The sequence below is a fragment of the Mastacembelus armatus genome, chromosome 20 (assembly GCF_900324485.2).
Source record: "Mastacembelus armatus chromosome 20, fMasArm1.2, whole genome shotgun sequence".
Lineage (NCBI taxonomy): Eukaryota > Metazoa > Chordata > Actinopteri > Synbranchiformes > Mastacembelidae > Mastacembelus > Mastacembelus armatus.
This window is the reverse complement of record NC_046652.1, coordinates 1041876-1067923: the sequence shown is the minus strand read 5'-3', so window position 1 is coordinate 1067923 and position 26048 is coordinate 1041876. Positions and strand designations below refer to the sequence as shown.

Here is a 26048-nt window from a genome sequence, read left to right as displayed (position 1 = left end):
AAAGATGCAAAACAACAACAAAGAAATGAACAATGAGCATAAAACGACACCAAATGCCTTGTGATTCAGTCAGTGGGACAGGAAACAAAGAACCACAGCTGTTTTTTCTTCTTTGGACTGAAGTATGACGGAACAGTTTAATTTTCCATCAGTGGATCGACTGATGTTTCTGCTGTGACCTGTAGTTTTCCTGAGTTGAAGTCCCTCCAGCTGCAGCTGGCCTCTGGAGGGACCATTTCCACTGGGAGCGACTCTGAGAACTTCCTGTGATGTTGTTGACGTCCTGTTTGTGTTGCAGAGCGTCCACTCACTGCCACATGTGAAGAAGAGCAAAGTGTGAAGTCAGACTCCATTTTAAAGTCCACAGAGAAGAAGGAGGAGGAAACAGGAAGTGGGAAGCAGGGTGAGTGTTAATATGACACCTGCACATATTGATCCATCTCATTGATGAATGTTGGGACTGAGTCTGGTTTAGACTTGTGTTTCCTGATCTCACAGTCACACTGTGTCTCTGGGATGGTTCCATCAAACTAATGTCCAATCAATAAGAAGCTGCTGCTGTTACAGGGGGACAGCTGACTGGGTTTGTTCCTCTGGTCTCCAGGGTCCCTGGTTTCCCTCTCAAACTGCAGAAGATGAGTCTTTGTGGGGGGGAAGAGGAGGACAGACCAGGGTCTGCAGGATCCAGCTGTCTGTCCATCAAGAGTGACCAGTCCAAACCTCTTCCTCCAGACCTTAGTCAGGAACCTGGACCCTCGGACTCAGGGTAAGATACAGTTTCTAATGGAAACTGAGCTGAAGATGAGTCTGTGGTCTGGAAGACAAAATCCTGATCCACTAACATCAGGTGTCCTTTCCTGTGATTAATTAAAAAAAACAAAACAATGCAGTGCTGTGGTGCAGGAGACCCGTTGGCTTCCCTTTGAGCTGCACTCTATGGTTGAGAGGAGATATCCAACTTTAAATATATATAGAATATATCAAATTTAGGCTGTAGGCAGAAAATTGACTTTTGTGCTGGAGGATCAGATATTTAGTCAGAAAAAACCTGTTTCCTGGAAACATTTCAGGCCGACTGACACTAATCAACATATTTGTGGTTGGAATTTCTAAGAGGCCGTGTCAGTAGTTAGTGTAGTCCCCAACAGAAACAATAGACCGAAGCTCTTCGTCTGCATTTAAATGCAGTCGTCAGAGGGAATTCACACCTTCCAGGTGGAAAACCATCTCCATGGTAACAGTCCCTCCCCTTGCACACCTCTGTTGACTGGTTGGTTTTTTCACTGCAGTTCACAGCGAGTGAGAAAGGACGTGAACATCCAGTCTAGAGCGTCAGCTCCAGCTGCAGAGCTAACGTGGTTAGTTCTTAGTATTATTAAATGTCTCTGCATCACTTTGACTCTACGCAGCCAAAGCAGGTCCACAAAGGATGGAATATGAGACACAGCTCAATACTGTGCAGCACAGTAGTTCACTGAGCCAACCAGTCCCAATGAACACAGCTGCTTTTTGGATGCAAACACATGTGCAGCGTTAATGTTAATGCGTAAGATTGTGGCACCAATGAGGAACAGCCCATTAAAGAAACAGAGCTGTGCTTTATGCTCTGCTCTCTGATCAGGGTTTAGGTTTGGTGTCTCTGTTTGTCGGCCGCTTTTCTGACTGATTATTAAACTCATAAAACCTAACACAGTCTGGGCCAGAACAGGCTCAACCATCTGGCCCTTCTGTCAGTGAACATAGATGGTCTCAGTAGTATTGATTCTGAATTCATCAATGATCAGTTGATGTTGAAGGAAGCCCAGTTTGAATCAGCTTGTGTTATCACAGTCCAACCTGTTTCTAGATTCCCCTCTAGAGCTTTGTTGTATCAGCATTAACACAGTGTCATTCATTGTTTATTGTGCAGGGCTAAGGATTTACTTTGTCTGTGCAGCACCTGCATCTGCTACCATGGAAATACTTTGTGTCTCCATGTGCCACATCAGATTCCTCCCCCTCCTCCAACGATGCAGGCAAAGTTCTGCTCTCAAGTCTAACAACACGACTGAGAGTAGATATTATTTTATTGATGAGCTGAGCTATTGTTCAATTCTAATATCTGATCTTATCTAGCATGTTGATTCTGTGGCCTATTTATTCAGTCGCTCTGTTGGACTCTGCCTGCAGTCTTTAAAAAAAGGTGGAGATGCTCATCATTCGACCATTTCTTACACACACACACACACACACACCCCTACTGAGTACAAAACTGTAAATGTGTTCATCTTCCTGAATGTAAATGACCAATATAGTTTCATCACATGCTGACCCCCCTCAAAGTACTTGTTGATGCTGTCAGGTGGCCTATGACCTTACCAGGCCACTTCATAGGTCCGAAGCCCAAGTCAGGCATTAACAGAACCCTTTCCTGGTTTGGGTCAGAGCCTCTATTTATTGTCCACACATGGTGATGCTGGGGAAAACTCTGTGTCAGATCAGTCCAAAGGAGACTAGTGTGAGTTTATTTATCAGGCTGATGTTGGAGAGCTTTGGGTTCTGGTTTCATCCCAGTCCTCAAAGTCTGGTATCAGATCTGCAGAGTTTGATCAGTGAAAGAAGAAAAGAGAATCTATTTGTTTTGTGTTTCCTGCTGTACTGACCAGTTTGATGTCCAAGCTCAGCCTCTCCAGCCTGGATCAACTGGTTCTAGAGAGACCAGGAAAAGCAGTAATCCAGTTTCATGCAAAAGGATATTTAACAGCAGTGACCCTCAGCACCACTAGTGCATGTGAGGATGTTGGTTCGTCTTCCTGCTGTCACTGCCAGTAAAAAGCTTCTGTTCACTAAGAAATAGAGAAGGACAAAAATCACATATTGTGATGTTTCTCCAAAAAATCCCAGATTATTTCCTCCAAAGGTTCAGGCCTGGATCCTCCTAACGTGGTCTCAGTCTGTGTATCTTTATGGAACGTCAGCTAAGTAGTTTCCTTGGCCAACGTCACTCAGCTCAGTACTTGAATATCTGTGGAAGTTAGCTAACGTTAGCTTAGCAATGTCTGGTTATAAAATGACGTCAGGCTGCGTCAGTTAGATCTCCTCTCTGTCTGCCGTCGCTATGGTTACCAGCCGATTGTCAGCATCCTGCTCATCCCAGTGGGTGGTTCTGACTTCAGCTCCATCCTGAGTTCTGTCCTGTTTTCCTCTCAGCGTCTCTGACAGCTGTCAGTCCCAGAGAAAAGCTCAGTCCTTTAGAAACTTTCAAACTTCCTGGCTGTGGAACAGGATCAGCAGTTTGTGGACTCAGAGCTCCAGAGACAGAGAACTGATCAGTGACTGATGGGATATCAATAAAACCATGTTTCTGTTTGCATTTGGCGGTATCCCAGACGAAAACGAGGTTCTCCAGGATCCATCTGTCTGTCTGTGAAGAGTGACCAGTCCAAAGGAGATCCTCCAACCTTCAGTCCTGAACCTGGACCTTCAGACACCAAGTAAGAGCCTGTTTCTAATGTGAACTGAGCTGAAGATGAGTCAGTTCTTAGACAGATTTGAAGGCACCAAGTAGGCACCAGGGACTAGATTCCCCAAACTCTGTGTTTGCAGATTCCTGTCTTTGTGTGAACACAGTGTGTAGTCCAGAGCCTTCGTATAGTCTGCCTGTAGTCAGAAGGAAAAAAATAGTCCCCAGTTTTCATATATTATCACACACACACACACCTACTGAGTGCAAAACTGTAAAAATGTTCAGATTGTTAAAAACGTTTTATCACACACACAAGAAGTGTCAAAAAGTTGCATCTGTACGTTTGTGCATCCACAAACAGGCTAATAGGTTTTGCGACACCTGGTAGCAGAAAGAGGAACTGCACTTTGGATTTTTTCGCCCAGTGCAGGATTAAAACCACAACATTCCTGATGCAAAGCCACAGCCAGGGCACCACAAACATACTGCAGTGTCTCTTGCTGTTCTGCTCTGCAGAGACACTGTGTGTGAACACATTAGGCCTGGGCAAGTTTCTGGTTCGATGCTACACCCAGTTTGAAAAAGTCAGATTAGATGTTTTTCAGATCAAATATTTTTGTTTGTGCAGAAGAGCAGCTGGTGTATGATTCTACAACGTCAGAGCCTCCTACAGGCTACAGATAAAACTTTGTTTAGACTCATTGACAGAAAGTTCTGGCTTTGAATTTCCAACACTGTTCTTCCTGTTTCTACATGGAGTGGAACTAAAAAGGTCAAAACAACTTGAAGATTAAAACCCAAGTACGAAAAGACGCAGACGACACAACTTAAAGAAACTTTGACTAAGCTTCTGAATGACCTCTGCAGACCAAGGGGTGGAAGTCCTGTGTGTGTTTCCTGAGCTGGCTGCCATCGTCTGATTGGTAGAAGCTCTGCAAGTTGTGGCTTCTGATTCAGAACTAAATCTGCTTCAGATTGGTGGGCTCTGGGAAGTCCACACCCTGCTTCTGGAGCTTCTTTGCAGGTTTCTGGTTCCAGCGTGGCTCAGTTTGACATGCACTTTGGGATCAATCCCCATTTCAAACCTTCATGTCAGGGAACATCTAGATTCCCGTGGTCGACCGCCAACAGGAAGTCACTAATTCCTTTGACATATTTAGCTGCATGACGTCGTTCCGTCGCTGGCTGTCTAGGTGGTGTCCAGCAAACGATGTGGGCTTCATAGACAATTGGGCCACTTTCTGGGGAAAACCCGGTCTGATAGCGGGGGACGGTATCCATCCCACTTTGAATGGTGCAGCTCTCATCTCTAGAAATTTGGCCGAGTTTATTAGCCAACCTAAAGCCTGACAATCCAGAGTGGGGACCGGGACGCAGAGACGCATTTACTAATCTCTGTTAGTAAATGATTTGATAACTGATCACCAAATTGACTTACTCTATCTTACTGAAACCAGGTTACAGCAGGATGAATATGTCAGTCTGAATGAATCAACCTCCCTCAGTCATAAAAATTATCATGTTCCTCGAAGCACAGGTTGAGGTGGAGGAGTAGCTGCAATCTTCTACTCAAACTTATTATTAAACTTTCATCCTCAGAACAGTTATAACTCATTTGAGAGCTTCACTCTTAGTGTCTCACATCCAAACTGGAAAACACAAAAACCAGTTCTACTTGTCATTTGGGTACCATCCACCTGTCCCTTACTCAGAGTTTTTAACTGAATTCCCAGACTTCCTGTCTGATTTAGTGCTTAGTTCAGATAAAGTCATTATAGTGGGAGATTTTAACATTCATGTAGATGTTGAAAATAACAGCCTCAGCACTGCATTTAATTCTATATTAGATTCAATTGGTTTCACTCAAAATGTTAATGAACCCACCCACTGTTTTAATCGCACCCTTGATCTTGTACCGACCTATGGCATCGAAATTGAACATCTAATAGTTTTTCCCCAAAATCCTGTTTTGTCAGATCATTCTTTAATAACTTTTGAATTTAAGATGATGGATCATGCAGCGTTTGGAAGAAAATTCCACTACAGCAGATGTTTATCTGACAACACTGTTAATAAATTTAAGAAAATGATTCCATTTTTATTTACATCTATGCCAAGTATAAACATAGTGGAGGGCAGCTGCCTCAATCCCACTCCCTACCAAATTGATCATATTGTTGACAGTGCTGTAGCCTCACTGTGTGAAACGCTTGATACTGTGGCCCCTCTGAAAAAGAAGTTAGTGAGTCAGAGAAGACTAGCCCCATGGTATAATTTACATATTCGTAAGACCTCAGATATGTTTAGACTGCTTCTCTCCCATAGATCTCTCTGAATTTACATCAGTAGTTGCTTCATTGAAATCATCAACGTGTCTCTTAGACCCCATCGCGACTAGACTGCTTAAAGACACCCTGCCATTAATTAACTCATCTTTATTAGACTTGGTAAATTTATCTCTAGTATCAGGCTATGTACCACAGGCCTTTAAGACTGCAGTAATCAAACCCTTACTCAAAAAGCCTAGTCTTGATCCAGGAGTCTTGGCTAATTATGGACCAATATCCAACTTGCCATTTATTTGTAAAATCCTAGAAAAAGCTGTTGCTAAGCAGCTGTCAGACCACTTACACAGGAAAATGTTAAAGTGGGTCCAGTCCTATTTATCGGACAGATTCCTTTTGTTCATGTCCATGATGAACCTTCCACACGAACAAAAGTTAGTTATGGAGTTCCACAAGGCTCTGTGCTAGGACCGATTCTGTTCACCCTGTACATGCTTCCTTTAGGCTATGTCATTAGGAAGCACTCTATTAATTACCACTGCTATGCAGATGACACTCAGTTGTATCTATCTATTAAACCTGTTAACACAAACCAGTTAAGCAGACTTCAAGCGTGTCTAACTGACATAAAGGCCTGGATGACCAGTAACTTTTTACTTTTTAACAGAAGTCATTGTATTTGGGCCAAAAAATCTCAGAAATAACTTTTGTAAAATTATAGCTACTTTAGATAGCATAGCCCTGGCCTCCAGCACTACTGTAAAAAACATTGGAGTTATTTTTGACCAGGACATGTCCTTTAACTCACACATAAAACAAATCTCTAGAACTGCCTTCTTTCACCTGCGCAACATTGCCAAAATTAGGAACATCCTGTCTCAAAATGATGCAGAAAAACTAGTCCATGCATTTGTTACCTCAAGGCTAGATTACTGTAACTCATTACTATCTGGATGTCCCAATATCTCCATAAAAAGCCTCCAATTAATCCAGAATGCCGCAGCCAGAGTTCTGACAGGAACTAGCAAGACAGATCATATTTCTCCTATATTGGCTTCTCTTCATTGGCTCCCTGTAAAATACAGAATAGAATTTAAAATCCTTCTTCTCACATACAAATCCCTTCATAATCAAGCTCCTTCATACCTTAAAGACCTCATAGTACCATATTATCCCAATAGACCACTTCGCTCTCAGCGTGCAGGTCTATTTGTGGTTCCCAGAGTTTCCAAAAGCAGAATGGGAGGCAGAGCCTTTAGTTATCAAGCTTCTCTCCTGGGTTCAGGAGGCAGACACTCTCTGTACTTTTAAGGCTTAGACTTAAAACCTTCCTCTTTGACAAAGCATATAGTTAGGGCTGGCTTCAGGCAACCCTGAACCATCCCTTAGTTATGCTGCTATAGGCCTAGACTGCCCGAGGACCATCGATGCACTGAGCTCCCCTACCCTAACCCCCCTCTCTTCCCCTCCCCTCTCTTCCTCTCCTTCCACCTCACATGTATATTCCACCAGTGAATGTCACTAACCTTGTGCTCTCTCTCTCCCCTAGTTTGTGCTCTCTCCCTCTCTCTCTGTTCTCTCTGTACTTTCTGCAGGTGTCCCTGGTCCTGGAGCTGTATATTGCTGATGTGCAGTTACTGGCCCGACCAACCTGCACTGTCTATTTGTTGTTTATTGTTGCTATTGTTTTCTCTCTGCTCTATCCACTCACCCCAACCGGTCGAGGCAGATGGCCGCCCAAACTGAGCCCGGTTCTGTTGGAGGTTTTCCTCTCCTCTGTCGCCAAGTGCTTGCTTGTAAGGGAATTGTTGGGTTTTTAGTTTTAGTTTTCGTAAAATGCCTTGAGATGATTTGTATTGTAATTTGGCGCTATACAAATAAAATTGAATTGAATTGAATTGATTTGAATTGAATTTCACAGCCCAGTATAAGGAACCTGTTAGATATGAGTGTTCAACAGATGATTTGTTTTAGAAGAGAAACTTCTGATGAAAACACAGAGAATAAATTCTTGTTCACAGCTTGTTAGAAAGAAACAGTCAAATCCACTTCTTTTCTAAACTGTAGTGTCTTAAACACTTAAAGAGACACAGACCAAACAAGTGACACACCATCATTTGAATCGAACATCACACTGTGAGGTGTCAAAGAGAGACAAGAGCCATATGACAAATGGTTTTGGTTTCAGTCCTAAAGGTTGGAGGGAAGTCTCTGTGTTCTGGTAGGTCCTGTATGTAGACAGGAAGAAGAGATGAGGAAGCAGATGTGGCACATCTGTGCTTGGACGCTGAGGTACAATGGTTCTTTCAGTCCTTTGTCAGCAGTTGGACTGGAAGCTGTTGGTAGTGACAGGCTGTGGTATGTTGTTATGGTGTTAATTCATTGGATGTCCAAAAATCCTGTTGGTTTCCCTCTGGTATGGAACAGGAACATGGATATTTTGAAGGTATTGCATCAAAGTTAGTAATCCCAGTGTTCTGAAATCCATAATACACGTAGAAATATCCAATAATAATATGGAAGTAGTCAAACACATCAATACATTGAAAATCCATCAAGCTCCTCCTCCAAGACAGCTACAGCAGTGTCTCCACAGTCTGCATTGAAATAGAGCTCAGTCTGTCTACAGTGGTAGTGACTGAAAACATCCTAGTTGTTCCCAGTCTTATGTTTGCAGTCTCCTGGTGCTGCTGTTGCATCAGGAATGCAGTGGTTGAAACCCTTCCAAAAAACTCCAACATGCAGTTCTCCTTCAGTTTCCTGCTGTTATTGTGCAGCTTTGAAGGGATTGATCCACTTCCAGACCTTGTGTCATTGATGCACTTTGGAAAAGGAAGTTGGTTCTTTTTCACTCGAGTTAGTAAAATGATTCCATCTCCTTTGTTCAGACTGAGGAGTCTCATTGTTTGATGACTTTATTTCTGCTGTCACATGGAAATGTTTCTGTCTTATCACTTTTTCTGTTTCTCACCATATTTCTCTTCTTCTCTCTTCTTTCTTTCCCTCAATGAAGATCTCACTGGATCATCTTGATGTTGAGCTGCAAACCTTTGCAAACTGACAAACTCAGTGTTGAATGTTGATCAGATTCCAAACTTCATTATCAGCCAGTTCAGCTGTGGAGGAAAACTGATTTTAAAGCCAGCTGGGAGACAGCTGGGAGTTTCCAGCTTTTGTCCAGTCAAACAATAAGAAAGTTTCCTCACTCAACATGTCTCCACCTCAACTAATCCCAGTTTGCTTCATGTCCACAGGGACAGGACTAGGACTCAGGTCTCTGAGGAGCAGCGACTGTCCAGCTGTACTTTGTGTCAGGACGTCCTGAAGGATCCAGTCTCTACCAGCTGTGGACAGTGGTTCTGCAGACAGTGCATCACCTCATACTGGGACCAGTCTGGTTCACCAGGAGACTGTCCCTGTCCCCAGTGTGGAAAAAGGCCCAGAACCAGTAGGACTCACTGATTGTTCTACATTTGTGTTGGTCCTTCACAGTCGAGATTCTGTGTCACACAAACGTGTTTAATTGGACCCTTTTTCTTGTCTTCCAGTGGACTCTGGACTGCAGCAGGTTTTAGATCAACATAAGACCAGTCTGAGGACAAGATGTGAACGTGTGACTGAAGGACCTGATCCAATAGGAAGTGGAACCCTCCTCAACAGGATCTACACTGAGCTCTACATCACAGAGGGACTGAGTGAAGACGTTAATACCCAACATGAGGTCAGGCAGCTGGAGACCACTTCCAAGATGGAGACCCTCCATGACACTCCAATCAAGTGCCACGAGATCTTTAAAGCCTCCCCTGACCAGCAGGGACCCATCAGAGTGGTTCTGACCAACGGCGTCGCTGGTGTTGGAAAAACCTTCTCAGTGCAGAAGTTCAGTCTGGAGTGGGCACAGGGCTCAGAAAACCAAAACGTCAGTCTGCTGGTCCTGCTTTCGTTCAGGGAGCTGAACCTGATCAGAGATGAGCAGATCAGTCTTCTCAGGCTGCTCCATGTTTTCTATCCAACATTACAGAAGGTCACAGCAGAGCAGCTGGCTGTCTGTAAAGTTCTGTTCATCTTTGACGGCCTGGATGAAAGCAGACTTTCACTGGATTTCAATAACAGGAAGGTGGTGTCTGATGTCACACAGGAGGCCTCAGTCAACGAGCTGCTGACAAACCTCATCCAGGGGAATCTGCTTCCCTTGGCTCTGGTCTGGATAACTTCCCGACCCACGGCGGCCAATCGGATCCCTCCCACGTGTGTGGACAGGCTGACAGAAGTCCGAGGCTTCACTGACGCCCAGAAGGACGAGTACTTCAGGAGGAGATCCAGGGATGAAGAGCTGTCCAGCAGAATCATCTCACACATCAAGGCATCCAGGAGCCTCCACATCATGTGTCAAATCCCAGTCTTCTGCTGGATCACTGCTACAGTTCTGGAGCACATGTTGACCACAGAGCAGAGAGGAGAGCTGCCCAAGACCCTGACTGACCTGTACTCACACTTTCTGCTGGTTCAGACAAACAGGAAGAAGCATGAGGGACATGAGACGAGTCCACGGCAGCTGACGGAGGCTGACAAGGAAGTTCTTCTGAAGCTGGGGAGGCTGGCGTTTGAACATCTGGAGGAAGGAAACATCATGTTCTACCAAGAAGACCTGGAGCAGTGTGGTCTGGATGTCCCAGAGGCCTCGGTGTACTCAGGAGTCTGTACAGAGATCTTCAAAAGAGAGAGTGTGATCTTCCAGAAATCAGTCTACTACTTTGTTCATCTGAGTGTTCAGGAGTTTCTGGCTGCAGTCTACATGGTCCACTGTTACACCGACAGGAAGACACAGGTACTGGAGAAGTTCTTAGCACAAACCCTAAATGACTTCCTGTTGAGAGTCATGGAGAAATCCCTGAAAAGTAAAAGTGGTCATCTGGACCTGTTTATCCGCTTCCTTCATGGCCTCTTTCTGGAGTCCAACCAGAGAGTCTTTGGAGACCTGCGGCATCAGACAGACCAGACCAGTCCAAAAACAATCCAGAGAGCCATCAACAACCTGAAGGAGATGAACATAGATGATATCTCTCCTGACAGGAGCATCAACATCTTCCACTGTCTGATGGAGCTGAATGACCACTCAGTCCATCAGGAGATCCAAAAGTTTCTTAAGTCAAAGAAGAGATCAGAGAAGAGATTCTCTGAGATCCAGTGCTCAGCTCTGGCCTACATGCTGCAGATGTCAGAGGAGGTTCCAGATGAATTGGACCTGAGTAAGTACAACACATCAGTCCAGGGACGACAGAGACTGATTCCAGCTGTGAGGAACTGCAGAAAGGCTGTGTAAGTCCAGATGTGATCATCACCATAATGTTCCTCTTGTTTATTGTGATAATGACAGCAGCTGGATCTTGTCCCAGATGTTCTTGAGCTGTTCCAAATGGTGTCACTCCAAAAGCTGCAGATGTTCCTGTTGTTTTTTTCTATCTGTCCAGTGAATGAACACAGTTCTTCTTTTTCTTTCCAATGGTTTTTCCATGGGACACATTTTTCTTCTGTTTCTCTTCACACACTGATGTTTCTCTGCCACATGTGAACAAATGTCCAACATTGGAATAAACAGGGACAGGCCTGTTGTGGAAGTTCCAAAGGAACTCAGTTTTCTCTGCTTCCTGTCCAAGATGAAAGCAGAACAAAGATGAAGCGTGTGCAGTGTGACAGAGTGAGAAGAATTCTTATTTCATGTCCAACCCACTGAGAGAAGATCAGCTGAATCACTGATGTGAAGACACAACAGGACATGTCCCTGTTTGACATCAAGTGATTCAACTCAATATGTTGTCTCTGTCATAATAACAGCTTTTCTAATATATGTGTCCTCACAGACTTGTTAAATCTGGACTCTCAGAGACTCACTGTGAAGTCGTGGTCTCAGCTCTGAAGTCCAACCCCTCCCATCTGACAGAATTGAACTTGGGATGGAACAACGACCTGCAGGATTCAGGAGTGCAGCAGCTGTGTGTTGGACTGCAGAGTCCACACTGTAGACTGGAGACTCTGAGGTCAGTTCACTGACTGATTCTTCCTATTGTAACTCTTTAGTGTTGAATTATTGTTTGAACTCAGTGTTTGCACAGACATAACTAGAGGTTATGGCTATAACCCCGGTTCTCTGACTAGCAGTTCTCTTTCAAAGCATTCGTTTTGTGTCTCAAATATGGGAGATATACCAAGTCCCAGACTGCCAGACGCCTGTGAGAAAGACAACTGTCCTTAGTGGTGCATCACATGGTGGGGGCTGTACTCTGTGAAGTCCCCACACCAAGGACAGAATGTGCTAGGGTTGAGCTGTAACATCCAATTTATAAAACCGTGCAAAGGTGTGGGGCAAAGCCCAACATACAGCAGCACACAGTTCCTGAACAGACATTCCTTTAAAAAGAGCCCAGGAGGCCGCTAGACCCCTGGTGGAGTGAGCCCATAGACTAGGGGGAGGCTGAAGACCTTTCCTAATGTAAGCTAGAGCTACAGTGTCAACAATCCAGTAGGAAAGACGCTGTTTTGAGACAGGCTTCCCCACATGTGGCTTTTCCCAGGACACAAACAACTGATCACTTCACCTGAATCCCTGAGTCCTGTCCATATAGATCCATAGGGCACAGACTGGACACATAGAATGCAGACGCCGGTGCTCCTCTGAGGAGAAAGGCGGTGGATGGAAAGCCACCAAATCTTTTGGAGAGCATGACCCTACAACCTTTGGGACGAAACCTGGGTTAGGTCGCATGCTGACCCTTATATCTCCTGGAGAGAATTGGAAACACTCCTGATGCACAGACAACACATAAATTTCACTCACACGCTTGGCTGAAACCAGAGCCAGTAGCAGGGCTGTCTTTAAAGCACCTTTAGTTCCACCTGACCCAAGGGTTCAAAAGGTGGACATGAAAGAGCCTCTAATACAGTGGGAAGTTCCCAAAGTGGTGTTAGTGGCCTAGATACTGGCAACTTATGATGTCCACCCTTCATGAATTGGCACACTAGAGGATGTTGGGCTACTGTCTTCCCAGTAAACCCAACATGGCAGGCAGAAATAGCCGCCAGGTACACCTTAATGGTTGAGAAGGATTTTCCTCTCTCAATCAGATTCTGCAGAAATGATAGGACAATTGCCACAGAACATTGAAAAGGAACGGCCTGTGATTCCGAGCACCAGCTCTCAAACACCTGCCACTTAAGCCCGTACAATGTCCTAGTTGAAGAGGCTCTAGCACATTGCATAGTTTCAGTTACGCTGCTAGGGAGTCCCACCGTATCCAGGTTGAACCGCTCAAGGGCCAAGCCCACAGATCTAGTCTTCCTGGGTGGGGGTGAAACACTTCCCCCCGCTCCTAGGATAAAAGGTCCCTGCGTAATGGCAGTCACCAAGAAGGGCCCACCAGCAGTTGAAATATCTGTGCCACCCAGTGTTTCCCTGGCCAATATGGTGCCACTAGGATCATGGGTTGACCCTTCTCCTCATTCTGGCCAGAGTTGGAGGGATGAGAGCTATGGGGGGAAATGCATAGAGGAGGGTAAACAGCCACTCGTGAGCCAGTGCATAAACCCCCAGTGGGGCCCTCTGGTCATGCAGGGAGAAGAACGGGGGACACTGGGCATTCTCCATTGACGCATAGACATCCACTTTCGCCTGTCCGAACTGCTGCCAAATTTGCTCCACCACCCCTGGATGGAGCTTCCAGTCTGCATAGAGTGGGTTTCCCCTGGACAGCAGGTCCACCCCATAGTTCAATACACCTGGCACATGAGTAGCTCTCAGTGACTTGAAATGTACACTGATGCAGACTGTGTGCTTGTGTGTGTAAACTTGGGGATCTCAGCCCCCCTTGTCTGTTGATATAGGCCACCACAGTGGAGATGTCCGTTCTCACTAAAATGTGATGTCCTTGCATCCAGGGAAGGAAATGTCTCAGAGCTAGGTGGACAGCCATCAGCTCCAGACAGTTTATGTGGATGTGGCTCATGTGATGGCCCCACCTCCCATTCACTGTCCTCCCTTCATGTGTGGCACCCCAGCCTACAAGGGAGGCATCTGTGGAGATCACTTTCCTGGTTGAGATGGAACCCATGGAGTCGTCCTGGGTCAGAAACCATGGCACCCTCCATTGATGCACAGCTAGTGAGCAGTCTGCCGAAACTCTCAACCGGTAGTGACCCTCGCGGAGGGGATCCAGACCCAGGCAGGCCAGCCAGCGCTGGGTGCCCCTCATGTACAGGCAACCCAGTGGTATTACTACCACCGAAGATGCCATCAAGCCCAACAGCCTTTGGCACTGTCTGAGTGTGACCATGTTGCCCCTATGAAACAATGCCAGGTTGGCATGCATGGTCTCTACTTTTTCCGATGACAGGAAAGCTGTGGCTTGGTGGGAGTCCAACGTTAGCCCTATGAAGGTTATGCGCTGAGTAGGTGACACACTCTTTTCTATATTCAGCTGGAAACCCAGCCTCACCAGATGTTTTATGAGAACATTTGTGAGACAGGCCACTTCTTCGCAGGTAGGGGCCGCGACTAGCCAGTCATCAATGTACGTGGCCACTCAAATACCCCTCTCCCTGGGCGGGGTTACTGCCGCCTCGGTGCATTTCACAAATACCCTCAGGCTCAAAGACAGACCAAAAGGCAGCACCATGAACTCGTATGCTGCCCCCTTGGAAAGCGAACTGAAGATATTTCCAGAATGGGGGATACACCAGAATGTGGAAATGGGCATCCTTCAGATCTATTGAAGTGAACCAGGCGCCTGCTCGAACAAATCGTAGCAGAGAGGCATGAGTCAGCATCCTGAAACTGTATTTCCTTAGATGGTGCACAGAGGACACTGGGGTCCAGAATGGTAAACCCCCCCCCCCCCCTTTTTTTTTTTTGGAACCAGGAAATACCTCGAGTATAAACTGCTGTCAGTCTGCTCAGGAGGAACCACTATTTTTGTCTCAAAGAAGAAATTTCTTCCAAGAGAATGCTTGCGGACTCGCCTTGTGGGACTCCCTGTGTTTTGGACACTTTGGGGGTCCGGAAAGCAGGGACTGGATGAGAGACTGACTGCGCGTATGACAGGTGTGATGTGCCGGGAACGACAGGAGCCTTCCTTGGCATACAAAGCTTCAGTGCCTCGTCATCTCTCTTTTTCTCCTCACATCTCTTTTGCATGGAGGCAACAGCCACACCAAAGAGACTGGAGACTGGAGTTTCGAGGAGTTCCTCTTTTTCCTTGATCGTGAACCAGGGGCTCTTGCTAAAAGAGCCGAGGACGACGGAGACGTCTTCGGGTGGAGGTGGGTCGCTACTAGCGGCTCTATGGGCGGCATGTGGTGGAGCCCGTGTTTCTCCATTTCCTTGCAGTCCAACAGGGAGCCTCCCACAATGGGGTGCTTCTCGCTGTATGGCCTGCTTTTCCATGTTGCTGCTATCTCATCCAGCAACTCTGGAAATATTGGCAACATCTATCTTCTTGGCTTTTGGCAGTTTCTTTCCATCAAAGCGAGATTTCACTGCCTCAGCTTGATTTGCGGGCCACAAGATGTGAAGCCTGGCAGCTGCACGTTTGCACATGTCCTGCATGTCAAGATCCAGAGGAGATGATGCCCGTGGGATGTCTCCCACCATGGTGGCCTGAGCATGGGGTAAGCCCAGACACGCTGCACACACCGGGTGAGTGTCCCAGCTAGAATAGTATCGCTACTGCTCATCAGCTACAGAACAACCGTACTGTAAAGCACAAAGCGCCCGGTGACGGTGTTTTCACTCGAATCTGTGGACAGGTTAGCTTTAGCGCCGATAGCACAGTTGTCTTCAGGATTCTGTGAGAAGCAAGAAGAGGTTTTTGAATGACTACTGACGCTCAGCCTATTATATAGGGGGAGGGTCCCCGCCCCTCCTGACATAGTCGTCACTAGTGCCAGCCCCCAAGCTTCTGATGCGGTCACGCTGGAGGCGTTCCCATAGTGAGACACGAAACGAATGATATGAAAGAGAACTTCTATTGAGGTTGATTTTCTTTTCCTGTCTTTGGATTTTTCTGAGGCTAAATTCAGTCTTTAGTCCCAAATGACTGAGTCTCACAGAAAGTTGGTCTCATTGTGTCTAAAGAGTCACACGTGTCAGCAGAAAATCCTCTGAACTAATATTTGTTGGAAATGGATCCAGTTTCTTTGATACAGTAGAAATATTTCTTTGATCATTGATATTGATGGTTGAGAACACACACAGACAGGTGTGTTTCCATCACTTCAGAGGACATTCCATTGACTTCCATTGATTTCCTGGAGACAAAGCCAAACCAGAATCACTACTTGGTGAACCCTAAGTGCAACCTGAACCTCAACTTCCAGACAGCTTCTTCCACACAGAAATCCAAACAAGTCCTGGACTAGATTATTGGCCCCTCTTTAGATGTTGCCATTGGATTTGGAGCAGGTGGTTGACCTTGGACTCACCTGTTGGGAATCCCAGTTAGTGCAGCCTAATAATCACTCATTCAGTCATTTGAAATGGACAAAGTCCTGTGAGGACACTCTGGTCCCAACATGTAAGAAACAGTAGATCAGTTGACAGACAAAGCATTACCTTGATCCATGTTGCTATTGGACCTTGATCTGTTGTCCAGTGGCCTCGGGCTCCACAGAACCCGACTCTATGGAAACTTTAGTGCCAAAGAGGAACAGTGTGTCAGTTGTGTGGAAATATTTTGGCTTTAAAGAAAGAAGCTGCTGTGTGGCGTCAAAACCTGCCTTGCTACTGCCTCATGGGCCAAGACTAGCAAGGCTAAAAGGCCGAACACCACTGTGTCAAATGAACCAATCCCACCCAACATGACCAAATGTTGGAAAGTTTAACTCCATATGAATCGAATTTAAAACATCACATGGAAATTCCTGTTTCTCACAATGACTTTGAATTAAAGTCAGAGATTTTTCATCTTTCTGCACTTTCTTCTTCATGTTAATGTGACATCAATTCACACCTCAGCTAATTTCATCATAACAGCCTGGATGGACCAGTTTCTATTGACACTTGTGTTGTATTTATAATATTGTGTTGTTCTATTCATTGTTCATGTTTGTTCAATAAGAAAAAAAAAAGTTGATCTTTCTTCTTTATTCAGGTTGAGGAATTGCAGTTTGTCAAATACCAGCTGTGGTTATCTGGTCTCAGCTCTGAAGTCCAACCCCTCCCATCTGAGACACCTGGACCTGAGCTACAACAACCTTCGGGATCCAGGAGTGCAGCAGCTGTGTGGTGGACTGCAGAGTCCAGACTGTAGACTGGAGACTCTGAGGTCAGACCCCATGTTTCGGTTGTGTGCTGAGATGAATGTGATGTGAAAGTTGTGCTGACACTAAACTGCAGACATGAGGCTGATATTAGACTGATCCACACTGAGGATCTTCATGGGAAAGGCTGTTTTCCCTCTCAGAGAAATGTGGCTGCACAACATGTTTGTATAGATGGAGCCACAGGTGGAACTGGCAGAGTTTCAGAGCTGAAGTCACTCCGTCTTTATTGAAGCAGCAGCATGTTGGCATTCATATTAATGACAGCTCTTTGTCGCTTTTTGGATGGGACTGCTTTGAACCTGCATCCTGTTGGCTTCAGCTGTTTGGAGTTTCCACTGTCTAAACTTCTACTTTCTAAACCTTCTACAGCTCTGAACACATTCTGAAACATTCAACACTTTCAAGCAAGAACTTTGCTTCTTTATTCAGGTTGGAAAGCTGCATGCTGTCAGGGACCACCTGTGGTTATCTGGTCTCAGCTCTGAAGTCCAACCCCTCCCATCTGAGAGAACTGGACTTAAGAGGAAACAACCTGCAGGATCCAGATGTGCAGCAGCTGTGTGATCTTGTCCATAGTAAAGACTGTAGACTGCAGACTCTGAGGTCAGTAGAGGGCTGGAGTCAGTCCATGGTGCTTTCAGCAGGATTGGACTAAACCCAGTCAGTATCAAAGCAAACATCCAGGATTTCCTGTAAAGCTCCAACCTTCTCAGTGAAGCTGTGAGAGGAGAACAGGGACAGGCTTCAGGACAGAAAGACAGAGAGAGAGACAACAGTCAGCCAATCAGATCAGCCAGAAGCTTGTTGTGATCATGTGTTTGAGTTGATGTGAAGACGAGTGTTGCTGATGAAGTGAGTCTCTGTGACCTCTGGTTTCTGACCTCTGCTCTCTCTGCTTCTCTCTGCAGCTGGAAGTGGTCTCTATGAAGCTGGACCTGGACCTGAGTCTGGACCTGGACCTGAGTCGGAACAACCTGCAGGATCCAGGAGTGCAGCAGCTGTGTAATCTTGTCCAGAGTCCAGACTGTAAAACTGGAGACTCTGGGGTCAGTTCACTGACTGTTTGTTACTATTGTAGATCTTTAGTGTTGAATTATTGTTTGAACTCAGTGTTTGCACAGACATAACTTCTGTTGAAGTTGATTTTCTTTTCCTGTCTTTGTATTTTTCTGAGGCTAAATTCAGTCTTTAGTCCCAAATGACTGAGTCTCACAGAAAGTTGGTCTCATTGTGTCTAAAGAGTCACATGTGTCAGCAGAAAATCCTCTGAACTAATATTTGTTGGAAATGGATCCAGTTTCTTTGATGCAGTAGAAATATTTCTTTGATCATTGATATTGATGGTTGAGAACACACACAGACAGGTGTGTTTCCATCACTTCAGAGGACATTCCATTAACTTCAGATTCCTCCACAGACTCCTGGGGAATTCAATGATGCACTTATGAACACACATTTATCTATTTTGCATGGTTGAACTTCCTCACTGAGTCCACAGGATTTAATTTCATCTTTTCACTCTACATGTCCTATGTCAGATGTGGATTATTAAATATCAGGTCTCTTTCATCTAAATCTCTGTTAGTAAATGATTTGATAACTGATCACCAAATTGACTTACTCTGTCTTACTGAAACCTGGATACAGCAGGATGAATATGTCAGTCTGAATGAATCAACCCCTCTAAAGTCATAAAAATTATCATGTTCCTCGAAGCACAGGTCGAGGTGGAGGAGTAGCTGCAATCTTCCACTCAAACTTATTATTAAACTTTCATTCTCAGAACAGTTATAACTCATTTGAGAGCCTCACTCTTAGTCTCTCACAAAACACAAAAACCAGTTCTACTTGTCATTGTGTACCGTCCACCTGTCCCTTACTCAGAGTTTTTATCTGAGTTTCCAGACTTCCTGTCTGATTTAGTGATTAGTTCAGATAAAGTCATTAAAGTAGGAGATTTTAACGTTCATGCAGATGTTGAAAATAACAGTCTCAGCACTGCATTTAATTCAATATTAGATTAAATTGGTTTCACTCAAAATATTAATAAACCCACCCACTGTTTCAATCATACCCTTGATCTTGTTCTGACCTATGGCATCGAAATGGAACATCTAATAGTTTTTCCCCAAAATCCTGTTTTGTCAGATCATTCTTTAATAACTGTGAATTTAAGATGATGGATCATGCAGCGTTTGGAAGAAAATTCCACTACAGCAGATGTTTATCTGAGTATGCTGTTAATGAATTTAAGAAAATGATTCCATCTTTATTTACATCTATGCCAAGTATAAACATAGTTGAAGGCAGCTGCCTCAATCCCACTCCCTACCAAATTGATCATATTGTTGACAGTGCTGTAACCTCACTGCGTGGAAACGCTTGATACTGTGGCCCCTCTGAAAAAGAAGTTAGTGAATCAGAGGAGATTAGCCCCATGGTATAATTTACATATTCGTACCTTAAAGCAGGCATCACAAAGGCTGGAAAGGAAGTGGTGTTCCACAAATTTAGAGGAATTTTTTATCTAGCCTGGAAAAACAGTCTACTAACATATAAAAAAGCTCTCCATAAAGCCAGAACTGCATACTCTTCATCACTAATAGAGGAATATAAGAACAATCCCAGGTTTCTTTTCAGCACTGTAGCCAGGCAAAAGTCACAGCTCTGTTGAGCCCAGTGTTCCCTTAGCTCTCAGCAGTGATGACTTAGAGTTTCTTAACAAATAAAATCACAACTATTAGAGATAAAATCCTGCAGATGCTTCCTATACCTGCAATAAATTAATCTTCTACTATAGTAGCTCTTGAATCATCTGTAGGACCTCAGTTCATAGATCTCTCTGAATTTACATCAGTAGTTGCTTCATCTAAATCATCAACGTGTTACTTAGACCCCATCCCAACTAGACTGCTTAAAGACACCCTGCCCTTAATGAACTCATCTTTATTAGACTTGGTAAATTTATCTCTAGTATCAGGCTACGTACCACAGGCCTTTATGACTGCAGTAATCAAATCTTACTCAAAAAGCCCTTCTTGATCCAGGAGTCTTGGCTAATTATAGACCAATATCCAACCTGCCATTTATTTCTAAAATCCTAGAAAAAGCTGTTGCTGAGCAGCTATCAGACCACTTACACAGGAATGAACTATTTGAAGATTTTCAATCAGGATTTAGAGCACATCATAGTACAGAAACAGCACTGTTAAAAGTTACCAACGATCTTCTCTTAGCCTCAGATAGTGGACTTGTTTCTATACTTGTCCTCCTAGACCTTAGTGCTGCATTCGACACCATTGACCACAACATCATTTTACAAAGACTGGAGCATGTGACTAGTATCAGAGGAACAGCGTTAAAATGATTCCAATCCTATTTATCGGACAGATTCCAGTTTGTTCATGTCCATGATGAACCTTCCACCGAACAAAAGTTAGTTATGGAGTTCCACAAGGCTCTGTGCTAGGACCGATTCTGTTCACCCTGTACATGCTTCCTTTAGGCTATGTCATTTGGAAGCACTCTTATTAATTACCACAGCTATGGAGATGACACTCAGTTGTATCTATCTATTAAACCTGTTAACACAAACCAGTTAACCAGACTTCAAGCATGTCTAACTGACATAAAGGCCTGGATGACCAGTAACTTACTACTTTTAAGTTCAGAGAAAACAGAAGTTATTGTATTTGGGCCTAAAAACCTCAGAAATAACTTTTCTAAAATTATAGCTACTTTAGATAGCATAGCCCTGGCCTCCAGCACTACTGTGAAAAACCTTGGAGTTATTTTTGACCAGGACATGTCCTTTAACTCACACATAAAACGAATCTCTAGAACTGCCTTCTTTCACCTGCACAACATTGCCAAAATTAGGAACATCCTGTCTCAAAATGATGCAGAAAAACTAGTGCATGCATTTGTTACCTCAAGGCTAGATTACTGTAACTCCTTACTATCTGGATATCCCAATATCTCCATAAAAAGCCTCCAGTTAATCCAGAATGCTGCAGCCAGAGTCCTGACAGGAACTAGCAAGAGAGATCATATTTCTCCTATATTGGCTTCTCTTCATTGGCTCCCTGTAAAATACAGAATAGAATTTAAAATTCTTCTCCTCACATACAAATCCCTTCATGATCACGCTCCTTCATACCTTAAAGATCTCATAGTACCATATTATCCAAATAGACCACTTCGCTCTCAAAAGCAGAATGAGAGGCAGAGCCTTTAGCTATCAAGCTCCTCTCCTGTGGAACCAGCTCTCAGCCTGGGTTCAGGAGGCAGACACTCTCTGTACTTTTAAGGCAAGGCAAGGCAAATTTATGCAATTCAAAGTGCTTTACAAGACATATAATTACTTTAAAAGCATGGGAAAGAGCATCTAAAAACAAAGACATTTAACATAAAATACATTTAAATCAAATAAAGTAAATTAAAATAAGATGTAAAAGCACATTAAGAAAACAAGGATGAACAATTATTTGAAGGCAGCAGTAAACAACAGTGTTTTCAGTCCTGATTTGAATGAGCTGACAGTTTGAGCAGACCTCAGGTGTTCAGGAAGTTTGTTCCACAAGTGAGGAGCATAGTAACTGAATGCTGCTTCACTTTGTTTGGTTCTGGTTCTGGGAACACACAGTAGACCTGTCGCAGATGACCTGAGGGGTCTGGAAACCTCATAGGGAACTAATACATCTTGAATATATTTTGGTCCACAACCATTTAGTGCTTTATAAACTAGCAATAAGATTTTAAAATCTATCCTTTGACTAACGGGAAGCCAGTGTAGTGATCTAAGAACTGGTGTGATATAGTCCAGTTTCCTGGAGTTTGTAAGGACTCTGGCAGCAGCATTCTGGATTAGCTACAGCTGCCTGATTGACTTTTTCCTAAGACCTGTAAACAAGCCATTACAATAATCTAACCTACTGAAGATAAATGCATGAACAAGTTTTTCTGCATCTTGTTTAGACAGAAAACCTTTTATTCTAGCAAGGTTTTTCAGGTGGTAATAGGAAGATTTAGTGATGGATTTTATGTGGTTGTTAAAATTAAGATCTGAGTCAATGATAACACCAAGGTTTCTGGCTTGATTTGTAGCTTTCAATGACATGGAGTCAAGGTGAGCAATGACTTTTGACCTTTCATTTTTGGGACCAAAAACAATCACTTCGGTCTTGTCTGTATTGAGCTGGAGAAAATTCTGGCACATCCATTCTTTGACTGCATTAATACACTCACATAATGAAATTAGAGGACTATAATCATGAGATGATACTGATATATAAAGTTGAGTGTCATCTGCATAGGTATGGTAGTCAATGTTGTAGTATTCCATAATCTGAGCAAGGGGCAGCATGTAGATATTGAATAAGAGGTCCAAGAATAGACCCTTGAGGAACCCCACATTTAATTTTTGTTCGCTCAGACTCGTAATTACCAAGTAAGACAAAATAGTCTCTATCTTGTAAGTAAGATTTTAGCCAATTTAACACAATTTAACAATTTAACTCCCACCCACGTTTCTGTCTCTCAAGCAGCACATCATGATCAACTGTGTCAAATGCAGCACTGAGATCCAGTAGTACTAAAACAGAGGTTTTGGATTCATTATTCAAATGTAAATGTTATGAATCCCCTTTTGGGACTTCCTGCCGGGGACCTTTATACTGAAAGGACTTCCTGTTTTCCTCCCCGTCTCGATCCTCGGCAGTTTTATGTTCGTCACTAATAGTTTTCACCTGTTCCCAATTATCTGTTGTCCCAGCTGCTAGAAGTTCTCCTTGTGTTCTTTTGTTCGCCGCAGAAGCATTAACTCGTGTTAACCCGTGTAACCAGTGTGGACGATTGCTGAGAGCTATTAAGTGTTTTGTTAATATGCCTTGTGTGGCAGAGTACGCCGCTTCGCCGGCAACTGTAAGTTAACCGTGACGTCCGGTAGTATTTATGTTTTTCCCGAGCCCTGGGACATCCAGGGCAATAAATTAACTTTTCTGTCCTGCATTTGGGTCCTGTCACTCTTTCCTCCTGCCAGCACTCCAACACATAACAGTAAATAATTTTAAATTTTAATAAGTGCAGTCTCAGTGCTGTGGTGTGCGCGAAATCCAGACTGAAGTGCATTAAAAAGATTGTTTTGCACCATAAAATTGTGAATTTGTTGAAAAACTACTTTTTCAATTATTTTTCCCAAAAATGGAAGATTTGATATTGGCCTGTAGTTACTTACTCCTGAAGCATCTAGATTAGGCTTTTTAAGAAGAGGTTTTATAACAGCAGTTTTTAAGGTCTGGGGAAACTGCCCTGACTGAAGAGAACTATTGACAATCTGCAATACATCTGGAGCTAAGCTGTTAAAAACATTTTTAAAAAAATTTGTTGGTAAAATATCAAGGCAGCATGATGTAGATTTTAATTGTAGAAGCGTTTCTGCCAGAGCTCTGTGATCAAGGAGATCAAAATGTTCTAGATTCGCTGGAGAACAAGGAGGCATAGGTGATATTGTCATGTTCCTAGGACTGCAGCTAGAGATAGTTTGTCTTATCTTTGAAATTTTGTCTGTGAAAAAAGCTGCAAAATCATTGCATGACTTTTTGGGCAGTAGTTCAGAAGGAACAGAGGGTGCTGGGTTTGTGAGTCTGTCTACAACAGAAAACAATGTGCGGGCATTATTGCTGTTTCTATTGATAACCTCAGAAAAATGATTGCCTTGCATTTTTTAATTTTTGGTTATAGTGTTGAAGACTCTCTTTGTACAAGTCGAAATGAACCTGGAGTTTGGTTTTTCGCCACCTGCGTTCTGCTTGTCTGCATATTCTTTTCTGAATTTTAACCACTGTGGCTTTTCTCCAAGGTGACTTTGACTTTTTTCTTGCTGACAATACCTTGGTCCTAATTGGGGCAATGGAATCAATAACAGTCATAACTTTGGAACTGAAACTGCTTACAAGCTCATCAACAGGGGCTGATGGCATGGTTGGTGATGGTGCAAAAACCTGAATAAATAATGCACAGCTCTTCTCTTCTACTACCTCTGTTTTGCCTGTGTGCAAAACAGCAGGGGTGGTTGTTTAAAAAAAACCACAGTAATGATCAGAAAGAGCAACATTGGTCACCACCACCTCAGAAATATTAAGACCTTTAGAAATTATTAGATCCAGTATGTGTCCTTTGATGTGTGTTGGATCTGTTACATGCTGAGAAAGCCCAAAGTTGTCCAGGATGTTCAAGAGTTCTTTTGCACTTGCATCATTGAGATTATCAACATGAACGTTAAAGTCACCCACTAAAACAATACAATCAAAATCAATGCATACAATAGATAGTAATTTAGCAAACTCGTCAAAAAAATGTGCATTGTACTTTGGGGGTCTATAAATAGTAACAAATGTTGCTCAACAGGAGGATTTGGTATGAAGAGCAACATATTCAAAGGAGTCAAACTTTCCATATGATATGTTTTTGCATTTGAGGTTATCACTAAATAAAATAGCAACTCCACCTCCTTTCTTATGTATTCTCGTTTCACTCATGAAACTGAAATTTGGAAGGGTTGATTCAATAAGAACTGCAGCATTATTATCTTGTCCTAACCATGTTTCGGTTAAAAACATAAAATCAAGCTTGTGCTTAATAATAAAATCATTGATTAAAAATGATTTGCCTACCAAAGACCTGACATTTAAAAGAGCTAAATTTAGTGTGTTAAAAACATTGTTTTCCCCATGTTCTGGGACATACTGTGGTTGGCAAGGGATACATAAATTTGCAGAATGCATTGGGTAAATCTTGTTTTTCTGTAGATTTACCAAACTTTTTCTGTTACCTTTCAAAACTGGGATTGAAACAGCTATTTGCATATTGGGCCCCTGCTTTTCCTGGAGAGAGCCATGACTAACAGTATTGCAGCCTGGACCCAGCACATATCAGTTAGAGCTTCCTGTGCTGTTATCAGGCTGTGGAGACAGAATGATTTTGGTGATGGCGTGGAGGAGGGGTTGGTGGATGCTGCAATTGTGATGATTGCAGCAGAGCTTGCTGAGGAATTGGTGGGGCATGCTGCTTTGAGGGGCTTCTGGGTGTGAAAATGACACTGGGGGAGGAGGTCAGTTTGGGCCCAGTAGTGATGTGCTTCATCAGGTTGGTGAGGTTCTTGGTGATGGGGAATGGGATGCCCCGGGAAGATGGTGGACTAGGTAGGGTTTGCGGGGTTGTGGGAAGTGAATCCTCACAGACAGTGTCTGCTAGTGGAGGGGGTGTGGCCTCCTCATCTTTGCTCTGACTTGTCTCCATGTTAGAGCGTTCGGGGGAGAGTGTTGGCTTTGGATGTTTTGATGTTTCTTCGTTTTGTTTAGATTCCCGTATCTTGTCCTTGCCAGAGGGAAGATTGTGGCGCAGGAAGAAAAAATAGTTTGGAGGTGAAAGCTTTTACTCCCGATTTATTTAGGGACAATCCATCTCCCTTAAAAAGATGCCTGATAAGATGCGAGAAATGGCTAAAATTGTCAATAAAATGTACTGAGTGGACATCACATGCAGTTGAAAGCCATGTGTTCAGTGCTAGTAACCTGCTGAATTTCTCAGTTCCTCCTCTGACTGGTGGTAGAGGTCCACTGATAAAAACTTCTGCATTTAGCGACCTTACTGTGTTTAGCAGATCAAGTTCTTTTTGAGGATTTTGGACTGCTGCTTCACAATATCACTTGCCCCTGTGTGTAGTATGAGGTTTTTCACAGTTGGATTTTCTGCAACAATGCTCAGGATTTTGTCAGTAGTGTCAGAGACCATATCTTTTGGAAAATACAGCACTTCTGTGTTGTTACTGCACATCCGTCTCAAATCTTTTATGGCCAAGTCGCCCACAATCAGAGTCTGAGGCCCTGTTAGCTTTCTTCTTAGCTTTCTGTCTTCTGATGTGCTTTCAGACCTTACTTCTCTCTGTGGATGTGGAGGATTGTCCAAGTGATCAGATGAAGATCCAGGGTCCTGCAGTAGTGGAG

General features: G+C 43.7%; 2 protein-coding genes and 1 pseudogene across 2 annotated transcripts in view; 2 read left to right on the top strand and 1 right to left on the bottom strand.

Moving 5' to 3' along the window:
- Positions 1-348: 348 nt before the first annotated feature.
- Positions 349-11136, top strand: LOC113121454 (protein NLRC3-like). Its single transcript, XM_026291969.1, has 5 exons — positions 349-403; positions 605-766; positions 3369-3473; positions 8985-9178; positions 9279-11136. Exons 2-5 carry the CDS (start codon positions 636-638, stop codon positions 11051-11053), a joined length of 2205 nt encoding a protein of 734 aa, XP_026147754.1. The 5' UTR covers positions 349-403; positions 605-635; the 3' UTR covers positions 11054-11136.
- Positions 11137-12995: 1859 nt separating this feature from the next.
- LOC113121953 (uncharacterized) lies at positions 12996-15166 on the bottom strand (annotated as a pseudogene).
- Positions 15167-18034: 2868 nt separating this feature from the next.
- The window catches only part of LOC113121952 (NACHT, LRR and PYD domains-containing protein 12-like), a 36048-nt gene continuing 28034 nt past the window's right edge, over positions 18035-26048 (top strand). Inside the window, exon 1 of the mRNA XM_026292845.1 lies at positions 18035-18089. The gene's annotated coding sequence lies outside the window, so the exon portion shown is untranslated. The remainder of the gene's footprint in view (positions 18090-26048) is intronic.